Below are 17,914 nucleotides of genomic sequence, written 5' to 3' on the forward strand. Positions count from 1 at the left end.
ATATGAATTCTACTTCATCTGCTCAATGGATCGCTTGGTCTAAAGAGAAACTTTACAATATACTTACTAATGCTTACACTGGGGTCGCTAGGTCGGGCGACATCCCATGTTGTAGCCCAGGGTGCCACCCCCTAAACCAACTACGGTATCAATGACGTACTACAACTATAGGGAATTTAGAGCCACGCCATGTCCCGATTATGTCGTACTGTGCCTTCTTCTTCGTTCTTGTCGGAAGTGATCGAGCCTTATCTGCCAGAGGGCTTGAACTCCAGACTTTTTTTTTTCGAATTTATCAACAATGAGCTTTTGCCGACTCGACCACGCCTCCATCACAATTAAGGATACGTGTCAACTGGTTAAGCGCCATTGAGGCCATTGACTCCGATTTCAGCCTGCTTTTCTTTTTGGATTTGCTTCCATAGCCTTTGTCCAACCAAGAACAAACTACAAGGCAGCAGTTGTTTGATTTTGTAGTTGTCTCTCCTAGAAGAGTGGCTGTCCCCAGCTAACGAGCCTCATCTATCCGAGGGTTCGAACTCGAGACTTTTCGGTTTAACAACCATCAGCTTGATCGACTCGACCTCGCCGACCCCTGTACTGTGCCAAATATATAATTTTAACAAATTATTAAAGTAACTGGAAAAAATAAGACGTTCTCAATTATAATTAGCAAAATTTCGTTTTGGTGTCACCTGCTTGGATGGCGTCAGCTGGTGTAGTCAGCATCATCCGCCCCCGCAGTTTGAGCGGCTGACTCACAGCGGAATTATTTAAAGGCACAAAGGAACAGCAAGTTATGGAACATGGGCCCGTATGTAATTAAATATCTAAAGACCTCAGCATTCTAGAGAGATCTGTATACATAATATTCACTTTGCATTCTATTGCCATAATATTCACTTTGCATTTTAGTGAGGTCTGCATACATAATATACACGTCAGCATTCTAGTGAGAGCTGTATACATAATATAGACGTCAGCATTATTATGAGAGCTGTATACATAATATACACTTAGCATTTTAGTGAGATCTGTATACATAATATACACGTCAGCATTCTTGTGAGGTCTGCATACATAACATACAGCACAATGGCAGACCGTGCGTGGGCGTTACATAAAAGGAAAATATAATTTGAGTTTGGACAAGTCAAGGTTGGCCGAAACCCGACTGAAGTACAGGTTATTTGATTACTAAACATCTAAAGAAAAAACAACTACTGGTATTCTTTTTTTCATTCATTACGTTTGTCGCGTGTCGCGTATTGAGACAGCTGCGTCCTTTCATTTATGCGGTAGAAAATTGCATGCTTGTAGAAAAACCATCATGTTACGAAATAAAATATTACAATATCAATGGAAGGCTCTTGTGGGTAGGGAGCAGTAAGGTGGTGGACATCGTTGGAGGAAAATTCCGATAACCTCAATGCATTATTAATGCACGTTTTGTTGCACTGGAGGAAAGAAAAACGAAGGAAAAAAAAAAACAACAACACTGTACTGTGACGTGGAGATCCTACCGAGTTTTACATTTTGGACAGCTTAATACATGACGCTTCCCACAGGTCTGATACGGAGCTGAGGGGAATCTACACACGTCAGTGCGTTGACGGATAATCCGACACAAACAGCGCCGCGGTAGTCTAGAACAGAACTGGATAATTTTCCGCTGATGGGGGTTGGATAGGACGCACCCTACGCAAACCATCCACTAGTACATGGACTAAAGAAGAACAGAGACGTAGCGACCCCTCCCGGGGACAAACTTTCAATTTGGCGCACCCCACCCTTATATTTTTTTTATATTTATAATTCAAAACTGCAGCTAAAATGAGCTTTTAATTTTTCCCCCGACCCATTTTGGCGCCCCAAGTGTCTGCGCCCGGGGACATAATCTGTACCCCAGCACCCGCCCCCCTTCGCTACACTTCTGAAGTAGAACTCACAGAGGAAACGTCAATTGGGTTGATCAAGAAACACTAGACGCGACCTTGAGGCGGACACCAAAAGATGGGTTACACCTGGTGTCACTTTGAGAAAATGGCCGAATACAGAGGACCCAGAGGATGTTTTGTTGACGGCCCATACCCAAGCAGGGGTGACGGGCAGGGAATGAATTAAATATCTATATATACATTTACATAAATAGAGGTAGAGAGGTGGCAGACTGGAGATCAAGTCGACATTTTTAAGTGCACGAACCGAGCTGAATGGGGCGCACATTCCTTTCGTCTCCCCCCCCCCACCCATCCCCCACCCCACCGTATTCACAAGCCAATTCTGCAAGTCATGTTTCCAGTGTTTCTTCCAGACTTTTTTCTCCGGGGGGGGGGGGGGGCACTTGAAATTTTCGGGGGGGGGGGGGGTGGGTGGGTGGGCAGTAGACTTTCTTCGTTCTTCGGGGGGGGGGGGGGCGGACACTGTTAAAAGTAGATATTTTCTATATAAATTATATACATTTCATTTCGTTCGGGGGGGGGGGGGGGGGGTTGGGGGGGGGGGGGGGAGGCGGTAAAAAAAATTCGGGGGGGGGGGGGGGGGGAGGAGGGAGAGATGCCTGGAAGAAACTCTGCATGTTTCTAACTATAGCAGAGTGACTTCCGCTGGTCTTCAATATTTCTATTTTTCAAATTTACCCTTTTAAAAATTTTATCATATAAAGTGTAGATCGGACCAAAATTTTACAACGGAAATGATTACCAAATTTATAACATGAACATGGTTATATAAAACATTATCGACCAATAATTTGTTACATACACAAAGTTAATACCGTGAATAAAATACAGTTTGATGAGGACAAGGAAGACAAGATTCGCAACATGAGACGACTGATTCTTAGCTCGTCTTTTTACCAGGACTGTCTGCTAATAAATATATCGTCTTTTTATTAATAGTTCTGACTGTTTGCTAATAAATATTTCGTCTTTTTACCAGGTCTAGATGTTCGCTAAATAAAATAGCTCGTCTTTTTAACAAGTCTGACTGTTTGCTATTAAATATTTCGTCTTTTTACTAGATCTGGCTGCTCGCTAATAAATATTTCGTCATTTTTAATTTTATCATTTTACTGGCTGCCCGCTCATAAAATATCTGCCCGCTCATAAAATATAAAATATCTCGTCTTTTTACCAGGTCTGGATGTACGCTAAATAAAATAGTTTATCTTTTTAACAAGTCTGACTGTTCGCTAATATATATTTCGTCTTTTTACCAAGACTAACTGCCCGCTAATAAATATTTCGTCTTTTTATAATTACTGGCTGCCCATTAATAAATATCTCGTCTTTCTAACAGGTCTGGATGTTCTCTAATAAATATTTCGTCTTTTTACCAAGACTAACTGCCCGCTAATAAATATTTCGTCTTTTTATCATTTCTGGCTGCCCGCTAACAAAATATAAAATATCTCATCCTTTTTACCAGGCCTGGATGTTCGCTTATAAATATTTCGTCTTTTTATAATTACTGGCTGCCCATTAATAAATATTTCGTCTTTTTACCAGGTCTGGCTGCCCGCTTCATTTCTTTTCGTGGTCACGTGAGACAGAAGACCTCCACCAACCAACAATGTCCGTACGGCATCACCAACCCTAGCGGCATGTCTAGCCCCAGCCCCGCCACAGCATCCCCCTGCTCTACCGCAGCAGACGTGAAAGTGAAAGAGTTCGATGAAATCCCTGGGCCCCGTGGTCCGGCCCTGCTGCCAGTCATTGGGCCACTCTTTCTGTTTAAGCCTTTCAGTAAGTGATGATTGCATTCTCATTATCACTGTCATTACACAGGTAATTAAATCTACGCTTAATTAAAAAAAAGACCAAGTTTCTATTTAAAACCTTTCAGTAAGTCGCCAATGCGGTATGTCATTTTCATAAACCTATTCACCATATTGTTAATTAATTAAAAAGGTGTGCCTAATTAAACAAAAACAAAACAGTTTCTTTTTAAACCTCTCAGTAAGTCGCCAATGTGATTTTGTCATTTTCATAAACTCGTTCACAACACATTTAATTAAGCGCGTGCTAATCTAATTAAAAAAAACAAAACCTTCCTGTGAATGGCCACTGGGATGTCGTCAGTTCATTAACCCTTTAATTACTTTTAATTAAAGCTGTACTTTTTATGTTTAAAAAAAAAACAACTTAACAGATTGTATTTTTTTTAGACGTGTGACTTTTGTCAGCAGCTAGACTTATATAACCAGTTACATGATAAACATTAATTAAATTTAAATTTTAAGATTCGGGTCGGGATTAATTAGGGATATGAGTCGAAAGTTACGGTCACCCCATGGTCAAGATAATGAAAGTAACGTCACATTCCATGCGTCGTTATCTAATTATGAAAACATAAACCTTGTATAACTCGAACTTGAACTTTGACCCAGAATCTGTAATGAGTCTGTCAAACCGTAACAAGATCTAATTAATGGGGCGTCTAATTAAATTTTTTAAGGCCCGTACCTTGATGAGTTCACTGTTCACTAAGTTGTACCCGGCTCTAGTTGGAAGAAATGACGCGCGAAAGTCTGAAAAGGAGCTAAACCAACAGGTTAACTCTACTCCACCTGCCATACAACCGCACACAATCTAGAATAGAAATGTAGACACGTTTTAACAGCAAATTAAATTTACGTAGAAATGTGTATTTGGTCTTACATGTAACTTACATGCGCTTCTTTTCTAAGACCAATTTACACATGTAAGTGTGGTTCACTCAGTCAGCGCTAGGTTGCTAGCCCGAAAGGCCTCGGGTTCGAATCCGAATTCAATTCAGTACAACGTCATTGAGTCTACCCAGCTCTGATGGGTACCTAACTCACGCTAGGGAAAGTAAAGCGGCTGGGCATAGTGCTGACCACACCTATCCCTTTATATGTCGAGGTCACAGAAACAAGTGAACTCAATTTCCCTTGGCCCCATGGACCGTCAGGTTCGAAAAATGAACTCTACTTTTATTCGTCAAGTTGACTAGTGTTAACTTCTCTACATCTAAATGTGAAACATTAACCAATAACATTAGGCAGCTTATTGCTTCTCTGTGATTCGCCTCTGCATTAAGTATGCACGCAGACTGAAAGCATTAGACGTTATATTTTATTCAAGTAGAAACAGAAGTAGAAATCCGATACGGCGGGGATTGTTAGAATAAGCTTGCAAGGTCACAGCGTCATGTGTTATCAGTGTTTCATTCAGACTTTTTTTCCCGGGGAGGGGGGTGGGTCACGTGAAATTTTCCCGGGGGAGGGGGGTGGGTCACGTGAACTTTTCCGGGGAGGGGGGGCGGACTAAAATTTCCGTGGGGGGGGGGGGGGGGCGGACACTGGTTAAAGTAGTTATTTTCTAAATAAATTTCATTCGTTCGGGGATCGGTAGACGTTTAACGCCACCCCCCTCCACCCCCCCCCCCGAAGAAATGCCTTGAAGAAACTTTGCGTGTTATTGATTGTACTATAGTCTTGGGGTGACGTCACGCGAGAGTTTGATCCCCCCCTCCTTTGTGTGACGTGTAGCACATTCCTGACGTCCACACTGGAATGATTCCAATGACACCTTGGCTATCACCGATTTACTAAGAGGTAGATGTTAAAATGATCCAGGGAATTTCTTGATCCTTTTACCAGGCGTCACTCGTGAATGACTCCCATAACATTTAGACCCCCATCACGGCGTCACTGACTTCCATGAACATCTTGACACCCCCATGATGGCGTCACTGACTCCTATAACATCTTGTCCCCATCACTGACTCCCATAACATCTTGGACATCCATCACGGCGTCACTGACTCCCATAACATCTTTGACCCCCCCCATCACTGACTTCCACAACATCTTGACCCCCCCATTACGGCGTCACTGACTCCCATAACATCTTGCCCTCCCCCCCATCACGCCGTCACTGACTCACACAACATCTTGCCTCCCCCTCCCCATTACGGCGTCACTGACTCCCATAACATCTTGCCCTCCCCTACCAATCACGGCGTCACCTGACTCACACAACATCTTGCCCTCCCCTCCCCATTACGGCGTCACTGACTCCCATAACATCTTGCCCTCCCCTACCAATCCACGGCGTCACTGACTCACACAACATCTTGCCCTCCCCTCCCCATTACGGCGTCACTGACTCCCATAACATCTGCCCTCCCCTACCAATCACGGCGTCACTGGACTCACACAACATCTTGCCCTTCCCTCCCCATTACGGCGTCACTGACTCCCATAACATCTTGCCCTCCCCCCCATCACGCCGTCCCTGACTCCCACAACATCTTGACCCCCCCCCCATCACCACCACGGCGTCACTGACTCCATAACACCTTGCCCCCCCCCCCCTCCCCACCACGGCGTCACTGACTCCCAAACATCTTGCCCTCCCTCCTCCCATCACGGCGTCACTGACTCCCATAACATTCCCCCCCCTCCCCATCACGGCGTCACTGACTCCCACCTCTCGTCTCTCCCCAGCTGAGAACTCCATCTCTCGCCCTGACCTGTTGGCCATCAACCTCCACAAGACCCTACGGGAAAATCGTCCGGGTCGTTCTCCCCTTCGGCACCACCGTGATGATCTGCGACCCCCGGGACATGCTCACCGTCATCGAACACGAGGGCAGGGCCCCCAAGCGGGCCGGCTTCGACCTGGTCACGACGTATGTCAAGGCCAACCGCATCAAGACGCTGGCCACAATGTGAGTCACGTGATGTAGCGTCACGGGGTTTAAAGGTGTTTGAGTCACGGGGTGTTGGGTCCTCGTAATTCACAGGTTTTTTTTATTTGAGCCACATAGTGTAAGTTCACTTGATTCCAATTTTAAAAATTTGAGTCACCTTGTTTTGGATCACGTGATTCAACAGATAAGGTTTGAGTCAAGTGATATTGGATCACGTGATTCAACATTAAAAAAAAGAACGTTGAGTTGAGTCACGTCAATTAACGGTTTTGTTTTCAACGCTATCAAAATGTTTTGTTGAATTGACTATCTGTACTTGTCAATTAGCTACACCCACCTAGTTGTGAAGCTGGTATCAAAATGTTTTGTTGAATTGACTATCTGTACTTGTCAATTAGCTACACTCACCTAGTTGTGTAGCTGGTATCAAAATGTTTTGTTGAATTGACTATCTGTACTTGTCAATTAGCTACACCCACTTAGTTGTGAAGCTGGTATCGCCGTAAATGATACTTCAAATCTAAACCTGAGCCAAACTGAAATCATACCCCATACCAAGCCCTAACTCCCCCCCCCCCCCCCCTACCTGATCTGACCCAACCTTAGCCAAAACCCTAGCATACAACCCTAATCCTATCGTTGCCTTAACGTAGTTCGAAAACCTATAGGTCATCTATTTATGACGTCTCCAAGGACTGGATAGCTCTGAAAAAGTCCGACTTTTATGGACACTTTTGGTTTGGAGGGGGGTAGTGGTCCGGTCTATTTTGACGTCCACGAGTCTAAAATATCAAAATATGTCTATGCTAAAACATGCACAATTTGTCACCAGCATATAGATCTGCAATGATGCAGTAAACGACAGTGTCGGTTTTTATTTAAAGCAGAGGCGTAGCGACCCTTCCCGGCGCCCGGGGACAAACTTTTCGATTTGTGCCCCCCCCCCCCCCCTCAAGATTTCGATTTGCACCCCCCCTCGAGATTTCGATTTGCACCCCCCCCCCCCCTCAAACTTTCGTTTGCACCCTCTCAACCTTTCAATTTATTTTTTTATCCCATTTTGGCGCCCCCAAAGGTCGGCGCCCGGTGACATATGTCCCCCCCCCCCCCCCGCCCCGCCCCCCATTCGCTACGCTACTGATTTAAAGAAAACCTAGTTCATCAGGCCACTCATCCGCCTTATCTAAATCCAGTGCATAACTCAGCCGCAAGTGAAGAAACTTGATGCGACCATACGTACTATAACCTACAGCGTGTGTTACATGCTGTGTATGACAACAGCAAATAATAAAGTACTTTAAAAGCTTTTCTTTCTGGGATAAAAGAAAAGTTTAAAACCCTTCATCAGTTTTTGTTTGATATGAGGAAAAAAAATCAATAAAATAAAACAAAAGCTAATCGTACTCATCGTATACTTTACTTAAAAAACAGTTTGTTTTGTTTACTCGCTGTTCTAGATTATTCTTTTGATATTTAAGAACAGACTTCAGAAAATATAAAAATCAATATGTTTATGTTTAGGTGTGTTCATAGAAGACGCGTATGAATGTGGGGAAGAGGAGGCGGGTGTGGAGGGGGGGGCCCAACTTTTAAAATTATTGTAGACATCAGAAATGGATGACCTCAATGCATCATGCATCAACTGGTGGTCTCCTACCCTAGATCTAAGTCTCTGGCCCTATAGTTATACAAGTCTCCTGCCCTATAGTTATACAAGTCTCCTGCCCTATAGTTATACAAGTCTCCTGCCCTAGATCTAAGTCTCCTGCCCTAGATCTAAGTCTCTGGCCCTATAGTTATACAAGTCTCCTGCCCTATAGTTATACAAGTCTCCTGCCCTATAGTTATACAAGTCTCCTGCCCTATAGTTATACAAGTCTCCTACCCTAGATCTAAGTCTCTTGCTCTATAGTTATACAAGTCTCCTGCCCTATGTCTAAGTCTCTTGCCCTACGTCTAAGTCTAAGTCTCTTGCCCTATGTCTAAGTCTAAGTCTCTTGCCCTATGTCTATCCAAGTCTCTTGCCCTATAGTTATATAAGTCTCTTGCTCTATAGTCATATAAGTCTCTTGTACTATGTATAACTCTCTTGTCTTATGTCTGAGTATCTAAGTCTCTTGCCCTATGTTTATCTTTCTGTTCCCCATTTGTCTATGAGCAGTCTTAGCCAATGAGTCTGTTCGTACATTCAGCACCGGACCCAAAGTTCCCTACTGTACCTAACACGGTCAACTGTTTGTTTCCCCAGGGACGGGGACGAGTGGTACCACCTGCGCATGAAAGTCCAGACCAGTTTTCTGAGACCAGGTTCCGCTGACCCTTACGTTCCTGACCTTGGCCTAGTGACCGATGACCTGGTGACCTATTTCGAGCGAGGACACAGCCAGGGCGACGCACGCGATGTGATATTTCTCTACATCCTTGAATGTGAGAGCTCTTGTATTTATCTCAACACTTCTAGTGCGAGAATTGTTTTACACACACGTGTCTACGTATTCTATACTTAACACTAGCTTTAAAGCGGTAAAAATATAATCAATTGTAATTCTAGTTCTACTTCACGTTCTTCAAAAAAAAAAAAAAAAAAAAGCAATTAGTTTAAAGAAATTTAAGCTCTTCGCAAAAAAACATAAAAAAGATAAAATAAATAAATAAATAAATAAAAATAATTAAATTTTAATGTTAAGGTAAACCTAACAATGTAAAATTCCTTCATACCAAAACAAATAAACTGATATCTTTTTAACGTTAAAGTTAATTTAAAGAAAACAAAGAAAAAAATAGTCTTTCGAAATTGAAAGACATATTAAGTATTTTAAAGCGAAGGTCCTTTCCAACCAAATAAAATACATTTCATTTTGCAATGGGAAGGTCTCTTTCAGTTCTGTTTTAACCGGCGGCTCGGGGCGCTGACGCCCCACGGGGCCGAGGAGAACAACGAAACAGTCACCCAAATGAGGGCGCTCATCTCCACCTTGGCCAGGCCGCCCGTCATCAAGCTCCACCGGCTGTGGAAAACAAAGGCGTACACAAATGTGGAGAATAGCATGAACCATCTCATTGGGTGGGTTTTCTATCCATTGGTTGGGTGGGTTTTTTAAATCATATATTTGGTGGGTTTTCTAATCTTTGGGTGGGTGTTTTTTAAAATCATATATTGGGTGGGTTTTCTAATCATTGGGTGGGTGGGTTTTTTAATAGTTAAGGGTGGCTTTTTCTTAGCATATATTGGGTGGGTTTTCTAATCATTGGGTGGGTGGGTTTTCTTATCATAGATTGGGTAAGTTTTCTTAATTTCTTATCGAAAATTGGGTGGGTTTTCTAATCATATATTAGATGGGTTTACTAATCACTGGTTGGGTGGGTTTTCTTATCATTGTGTGGGTGGGTTTTTGAATAATTTGATAGGGTCTTTAAAATATTTTATCGGGTGGTTTTCCTGATCATCTGATAGGGTGGGTTTTTGAATAATCCCATATGGTGGTTTTCTTAAAATCATCAGACCGGGTGGGTTTTTGAATTATCAGATCAAGTGGGTTTTTGAATCAGTGATTGGATAGGATTCGGAGCGATTTGAAATAGGGTGTTTTTTTAAAAATAATTAGCTTTAGTGGCATTTTAAATCAGCTGATCAAATGGAGTTTTCCTTTAAATCGGGTGGGTTTGAGAATCCTCTTAATCGGGTGTTTTTTTTTTTAATCCTCTGATAAAATGTTTTTTAAAATCATCCAATCAAGTGGGGTTTTCAATCATTTGCCTGGTGGGTTTTTAACTAAATTTATTGTGTGGGTTTTTAAAATCAGTTGACTGGGTGGTTTTTTTTTAAAAAAACATTTTATGCGGTGGGTTTTTTTTTAATCATCTGATCGGGTGTTTTACTTCTTGATTAAAGTCTGTTGGTTCTTGATTACGGTGTCGATAGCGTCATGGCAGAAATTAAATTACTAGGATATATATGGAATAGATAACACTATCAACTAGAATGTAATTTATAAAATCTTTTATAATCGGTTTAGGATTAGCCATCGTCCGTAAATTAGGCCACAAAAATCCAGAACTCGTATGAAATGACGTCGGTAAGCTCAAAAAGGGCGGGTACAAGGGGATGATAATAAACAAAATGCAAATGAAAGGCTTTAGAAATGAATAGAAGTTGAAACAAAAATCATATATTAAGTGTTTTACATTTTTGTATCCAAATAATTTATCTCAATGCACTGTCTTTCAGAAGTTTGCTACTAAAAGTTCACCAATTTCGTAAAATTCTACACAAAAACCTAAATCAAATTTGTTTACCAAAGTTTCTGATTTCTATTTTTTAAAGATTGGCCCAATCAGAAGTGAAACTCGCTTTCGAGCGGTTATCAGCCAATCAGAAGCGAGATCCGGATTCGCCCCACTTGATCGAGAGCCTCCTCACACAGACGGATCTTACGCCCGAGGAAGTAGTCCGCTCCATGAGCGATTTCTTTTTCGGGGGAGCGGATACCGTAAGAATGGTTCTAAACTTAACCGCGTTGCATTGTGGGGATTTAGAATAGTTAAATAATAGGTGGATCAGTCACGTACACAGAGATCATTCAAAGGGGAAGAAAGATATGAGATAGAGACAAGAGATCTCATGAGATATTTGGAGATGTTATGAGTTTCTAGACGTTCCATGAGGTATCATAACATGTACAAATTTAAGAAATAGTAGTATGTAGTATTCTAAGGTACCGTTATATAAATGACGTCACATTCGTAGGGGGGGGGGTCGGACTTTTGTGGGATGAAGAAGAGGATTGTGCCAGAAAGTGTGACGTCGCGCTTTAAAATTTTAATAAGTAAATTTGAACCCCATAAATTGCCTTTTTTTTTAGCATCTTAAACGACATTTAAAAACACTATGTAATTCTGTCTATTACAATTTTTAAAAATCGTTACAGATAGGCCAACACATATGTTTCTTAAGTCACGTCTTTTTAAAAATTATATTTTACCAACCAACTCAAACTCTGTATTAAAACTAAGGAAAATTTACAATTTATACCTATCCTCAGATTTTATTGCAATAAAAACGTGTTACTATACAGTTTTTTTATACATTGGCCCACATATTACTCCTTTTTATTCGTCCTTTTTTATTTAATACTAATTCAAATTTGGTTCAACTACAGACATCGAAAAATCTGGGCATGTTGCTGTTCCACATGGCCAAGTACACGGACCAACAGGAGATGCTGTACCAGGAGATCAAAGCCAGCATCGGCTCCAACATTCTAGTCACACCACGTGACCTGGCCAAGATGGAGTTCATGAACGCGTGTGTCAAGGAGTCTATGAGGTTAGGGGGGGGGGGGGTCTATAAATGGCATCCATCAAATGGAGTGCGCAGTGTTTGTTTCAGATAAAAAAATTTCCCGAGGGGGGGTCTCTTCCGGGGGAGGGGTGGAGGTGACGGAGGGGACGGACTTAAATTAATTGTAGTTTATATTTTTTGTATACAAGACTATTTCGTTCGTGGGTGGGGGAGAGGGGGTGCGAAGAGATGCCTGAAAGAAACTCTGTACGTGTAGATAGTTCTGGTATTTGTTATGTGAGAGGAAATATACCAAAGAAAAAAATTCACGTGGCGAAATTTGGTATTGTTTTTATAAAGAAAATAGAATGATGAAACACATGTTACCCTTTGGTACAGTTACTGTTGGCTTTTTGAGTAGTCGTCAAGATGTTGTAACATTTATGTGATGTTAAAGGTTGGGGATGGGGATGGGGGGGGGGGAGGGTTATAAAATTCATCGGAAACCGCGTGACGCCATTTATTGACAACCCCCTGGGCGATGGAGAATATCTGGTCACGTGTAGAAAGAATATATGTGGAAAGGAATTTTTTTTAAAGTTTCAGGATAATGCAGGTTAAATGACGTTAGGAGAGCAAGAGTTAAGTATAGGATTAATATAATAGGAGAGAAAGGGTTAAGATAAGTTTAGAAAAGCAACGGTTAACATAAGTATAGGAGAGCTAGGATTAAGGCATAATATAAGTACAGGGGAGCAAGGGTTAAGATACCATGTCAACTTATTCCGTGTAGTATTGCTAATAACATAGGATGGTGTGGTCGGACAGTAGAACGCACGACTTCTAGCCCTAAGTCTCAAGTTCGGATCCCGGGCTCGAGTTTTCGTCTGAGTCTACCCAGCTCTAATAGGTACCTGGCACGCATTAAAAGCGACTGGCCATACTGCTGACCACACCATCCCTTCATATGCCGAGGTCAAAGCTGAACTCTACTTCGTCTGCCCGATGGACCGCTGGGTTCAAAAGGGTTAACTTAACCTTTCGATATCTAATTGATAACTTTATAATGACCTGAAAAAAATACCCCCCCCCCCTTCCTCCCCCAACGTCATTGATTTACTGTCGTAGCAAGGTCTTAAGAAGTTGTTGTTCATTGGTAAGATCACGTGACTTTTGTCAATACAAACTTAGACCCTCGCAAACCTCCCCCCCCCATTTATACAGTTTCTCCATATATCGTTAAAACAGTTTAAATCTCATAAAATTATTTCACTAAATTACCCCCCCCCCCCCCCCACCCTTCTGTCAAAAGCAGCTGTATAGAAAACTGAGTCTGTTTCTTTAAAACATTCAATCTAGTGTTTCTTTCAGACTTGTTTCAGGGGGTCGGACTAAATTTTCCGGTGTGGGGTGGGGGGGGGGGGGCAGAGGCTGACAAAAGTAAACATTTTCTATATCAATTCAATTTTATTCGGAGGGGGGGGGGAGCGGGGCGGAGGCGATATAATAGCTTTGGGAGGGGGGGGATTGGGGGGGGGGGAGGATGGAGTGGGGGCGAAGAGATACCTGAAAGAAACACTGATATCACTCTAAATAGCCACACCCCTCCCTAATAAACCTATTTGATTCAATATATCAATTTCTTACATCAGCAAGGTCAATTTTCAGAACAAAACATTTTTGAAACACCTTTCAATCGATGATCGATTCAAGGCTGTTTTCAAAGTTTGAAAGTTTTGTGACGTGGTGGGACATTTTTAAAGAAATTCGTTTTTGTTTTCCAGGCTAGCTTTCCCCCTGGCCCCCGGGCCTGCACGAGTCATCCCACAGGATCTGGTGCTGTCTGGGTACAGAGTGCCGAAAGGGGTGAGTAGGTGGGGAGCTGGGGGGGGGGGGGGTTGGGGGGGTAAATGGGGACATTAAGGGGGGGGGTTAATGGGGACATTAAATTGTACGTGGGGACATTAAAGTGTGGTTAAATGGGGACATTAAAGTGTGGTTAAATGGGGACATTAAAGTGTGGTTAAATGGGGACATTAAAGTGTGGTTAAATGGGGACTTTAACGGGGGGGGGGGGGGGGGGTAAATGGGGACATTAAAGTGTGGCTAAATGGGGACATTAAAGTGTGGTTAAATGGGGACTTTAACGGGGGGGGGGGGGGTAAATGGGGACATTAAAGTGTGGTTAAATGGGGACTTTAACGGGGGGGGGGGGTAAATGGGGACATTAAAGTGTGGCTAAATGGGGACATTAAAGTGTGGTTAAATGGGGACTTTAACGGGGGGGGGGGTAAATGGGGACATTAAAGTGTGGTTAAATGGGGACTTTAACGGGGGGGGGGGGGTAAATGGGGACATTAAAGTGTGGTTAAATGGGGACTTTAACGGGGGGGGGGGGGGGGTAAATGGGGACATTAAAGTGTGGCTAAATGGGGACATTAAAGTGTGGTTAAATGGGGACTTTAACGGGGGGGGGGTAAATGGGGACATTAAAGTGTGGTTAAATGGGGACTTTAACGGGGGGGGGGGTAAATGGGGACATTAAAGTGTGGTTAAATGGGGACTTTAACGGGGGGGGGGGGGTAAATGGGGACATTAACGGGTGTGGGGGGTAAATGGGGACATTAAAATAGGGATAAATGGGGACATTAAAAGAGTTTTACGTGAAAACATTTAAGGTGGGTATGTGAGGGACATTAAAAATGTGGGTAAAAAAAGGCATTAAAAGGATGGGTAGGTAAATGGGGAAATTAAATGATAAATGGGTACATCAGTAGGGTTTTACGTTTTACATAAAAGGGTACGCTGGGACATTAAAAAGGGTGGAGAAGTGGAGACATTAAACGGATTGAGTAGGTGGCACGCAAAAGGTGATTATGTGGGGGAATTAAAATGATGTTAGTGTATCCCCGAAAAGCGGGAGGTGGTTGCGTCCCTTATAAGGGACGACAAGTTGGGTCTCCTAACAATAAGCACAACGCGACTGTATTAAAACATTTTTAATGTTAGCTACACAACATTTCTGTATGTGAAAATTTAAACAAGCTAAGTGGTCCGTGACCTGCTAGTTAAGTGGTCCATGACCTGCTAGCTAAGTGGTCCATGACCTGCTAGCTAAGTGGTCCATGACCTGCTAGCTAAGTGGTCCATGACCTGCTAGCTAAGTGGTCCATGACCTGCTAGCTAAGTGGTCCATGACCTGCTAGCTAAGTGGTCCATGACCTGCTAGCTAAGTGGTCCATGACCTGCTAGCTAAGTGGTCCATGACCTGCTAGCTAAGTGGTCCGTGACCTGCCAGCAAAGTGGTCCGTGACCTGCTAGCTAAGTGGTCCATGACCTGCTAGCTAAGTGGTCCATGACCTGCTAGCTAAGTGGTCCATGACCTGCTAGCTAAGTGGTCCATGACCTGCTAGCTAAGTGGTCCATGACCTGCTAGCTAAGTGGTCCATGACCTGCTAGCTAAGTGGTCCATGACCTGCTAGCTAAGTGGTCCATGACCTGCTAGCTAAGTGGTCCATGACTTGCTTGCTAAGTGGTCCATGACCTGCTAGCTAAGTGGTCCATGACCTGCTAGCTAAGTGGTCCATGACCATCTAGCTAAGTGGTCCATCTAAGTTGTCCGTTAACCAAAACAGTTTACACAACTTCTCATATTTTTTTACCTAGACTCTGGTGATGTTATGTAACACCGCCTGCCTACACGACCCCGCCCTTGTACATGACCCAGACGGCTTCAGACCCGAGCGCTGGCTCAGGAACAGAGACCGGATGAAGAATGAAACAATCCCAACCGTCTGCTATTTGCCGTTTGGTCAGACATACTTTTTTTTTTCATAAAACATTTATTTTTTAATCTCTTATTTTAAAAAATACGATGCGATATTTTAAATAAAATGAGATACATATTTTAAAAATAAAAAAAATACCTTATTTCCTTTATTTTTTGCAGTAGGCCCTACTTAAAAATGTAGCGCCGAATTACATTGTTAGGAATACATGTTCAACTTTTCCGATTAAAATTGTATTTTTTTACAATCTAAGAAAATAAGGATATCGAAGGATCAACAATTTTTGTTCAATTCATTTTAGAAATATAATGAGAAAATAAAACGTTTCTTTTGTAGGCCCTATATAGCAAGATTTTGGAAACTTTCTAAACACAGACACAATAGGAAATAGTCCGATTCTAAGAAAGATAACTCTAGAATTATTATAAACGTAAAATTTCTACGGTTACCTAACACTGGCGGTTGAAATAAATTAAAAAAAAACTTCAGTATGGCCTACTAACATAACTTTTAAGAAAAATAAAGTAACAAAATATTGATCATCACCCAAGTGTTTTTCTTCAATTATTAGCCTAAGTCCACGCCTGAATCAAAAAATTATTTTTTTAGGAATTGGTGTACGGATGTGTCTGGGAAAGAGATTTGCTGAACAGATCATGCGACTCTGTCTGGTTAAGGTAAATATTGTTTGGCTCAGTGGCGTAGGCAGGGGGGGGGGTTAGGGGGTCATAACCCCCCCCCCCCCATAGACCCCTCGGTATATAGAAAAAGTATGAGGGGGGTGCAAATCGAAAGTTTGAGGGGGGGGGGGTGCAAATCGAAAATTTGTCCCCGGGTAAAAATTGGAACCCCCCTTGAGACGATCCTGGCTACGCCACTGGTTTGGCTAAAGTAAATATTGTTTAGTTAAGGTAAATATTGTTTGGTTGAGGTAAATAATTTAGCATAAGGTAAATATTGTTTGGTTATGGACAAGTAAACATTGTTAGATGAAGTTAAACTTTTCGTGGTTAAACTTTCGTTTTACAGGTACATTTTTGTTTAGTTAAGAAATATAACAATAGCTCGAAGTCAAATTTATCTGGAATCTGAACGAATGATTGGAGTGAAAAAATACTACTAATTTAAGTACCATCTGATTTAGAAAACATGAAATTAATAAATGAATACCTGACACCAGAAACATTGCCTTCACAGCTTGTACAGAAGTACGAGCTCCGCCTGATAGACGACCCTAAAGACATCAACATCACCTACCAGATCTTCCCCACCATCGACAGACCCCTGAGAATACAGTTCATCCCCAGACCCACGTGACCGGATGTGTTACGTCTTGGGTGTGTGTGTCTTGTCATAGTCAGGTCAAATAAAGGAAGAGATGTAAACAAACACACGGCTTAGCAGTGTTGTGATTTCTGTGTAGTTTTTTTTTTTTTTTTTTTTTTTTGCAACGGGGCGGGTGGGGATGGGGGAAGCGGGGCATACAAGAAGGTAGAGGCTCTCAGTTTTTTTTCTAAATCTTTGTTTCTTTCTAGGGGTGGGTGGATGTAGGTGCAGGTTAGGGCGTGTAGCACCCGTCTCTTACCACCGACCCGCATATTTTATACACGCCCAAGGAAATATACCCACATCTACTTCACCCACACCCACTTTACCCGTAGCCACATCCACTTTACCCACATCCACTTTACCCACATCCACTTTACCCACATCCACTTTACCACATCCACTTCTCCCACATCCACTTTCACCCTCAACCACTTAGCCTACATCCACTTTACCCACATCCACTTTACCCACATCCACTTCTCCCACATCCACTTTACCCACATCCACTTTACCCACATCCGCTTTACCCACATCCACTTTACCCACATCCACTTTACCAAATCCACTTCTCCCACATCCACTTTCACCCTCAACCACTTAACCCACATCCACTTTACCCACATCCACTTCTCCCACATCCACATCCACTTCACCCCCAACCACTTCACCCCCCAACCACTTCACCCACATCCACTTTACCCACATCCACTTTACCCACATCCACTTCTCCCACATCCACTTCACCCCCAACCACTTAACCCACATCTACTTCACCCACATCCACTTCACCCACATCCACTTTACCTACATCCACTTTACCCACATCCACTTTACC

General features: G+C 42.6%; 1 protein-coding gene across 2 annotated transcripts in view; it reads left to right on the plus strand.

Annotated features, from left to right (window-relative positions):
* Positions 1 to 17,116, plus strand: part of LOC131943148 (cytochrome P450 10) — a 29,754-nt gene extending 12,638 nt beyond the window's left edge. Inside the window, exons 2-10 of one of the 2 annotated variants that reach the window (XM_059303153.1) lie at positions 3,510 to 3,746; positions 8,930 to 9,108; positions 9,553 to 9,745; positions 11,006 to 11,171; positions 11,841 to 12,007; positions 13,747 to 13,828; positions 15,629 to 15,773; positions 16,360 to 16,427; positions 16,948 to 17,116. In XM_059303153.1, coding sequence (XP_059159136.1) covers positions 8,958 to 9,108; positions 9,553 to 9,745; positions 11,006 to 11,171; positions 11,841 to 12,007; positions 13,747 to 13,828; positions 15,629 to 15,773; positions 16,360 to 16,427; positions 16,948 to 17,067 — 1,092 coding nt within the window. In that variant the 5' untranslated portion in view covers positions 3,510 to 3,746; positions 8,930 to 8,957 and the 3' untranslated portion in view covers positions 17,068 to 17,116. Of the gene's footprint in view, positions 1 to 3,509; positions 3,747 to 6,483; positions 6,700 to 8,929; positions 9,109 to 9,552; positions 9,746 to 11,005; positions 11,172 to 11,840; positions 12,008 to 13,746; positions 13,829 to 15,628; positions 15,774 to 16,359; positions 16,428 to 16,947 lie in introns of those variants that run through there. The other variant, XM_059303152.1, reaches the window with a different exon arrangement.
* The last annotated feature ends 798 nt before the right edge of the window (positions 17,117 to 17,914 follow it).

Source organism: Physella acuta, unplaced genomic scaffold (assembly GCF_028476545.2).
Source record: "Physella acuta isolate Inbredline_101_S28 unplaced genomic scaffold, ASM2847654v3 ptg000443l, whole genome shotgun sequence".
Lineage (NCBI taxonomy): Eukaryota > Metazoa > Mollusca > Gastropoda > Physidae > Physella > Physella acuta.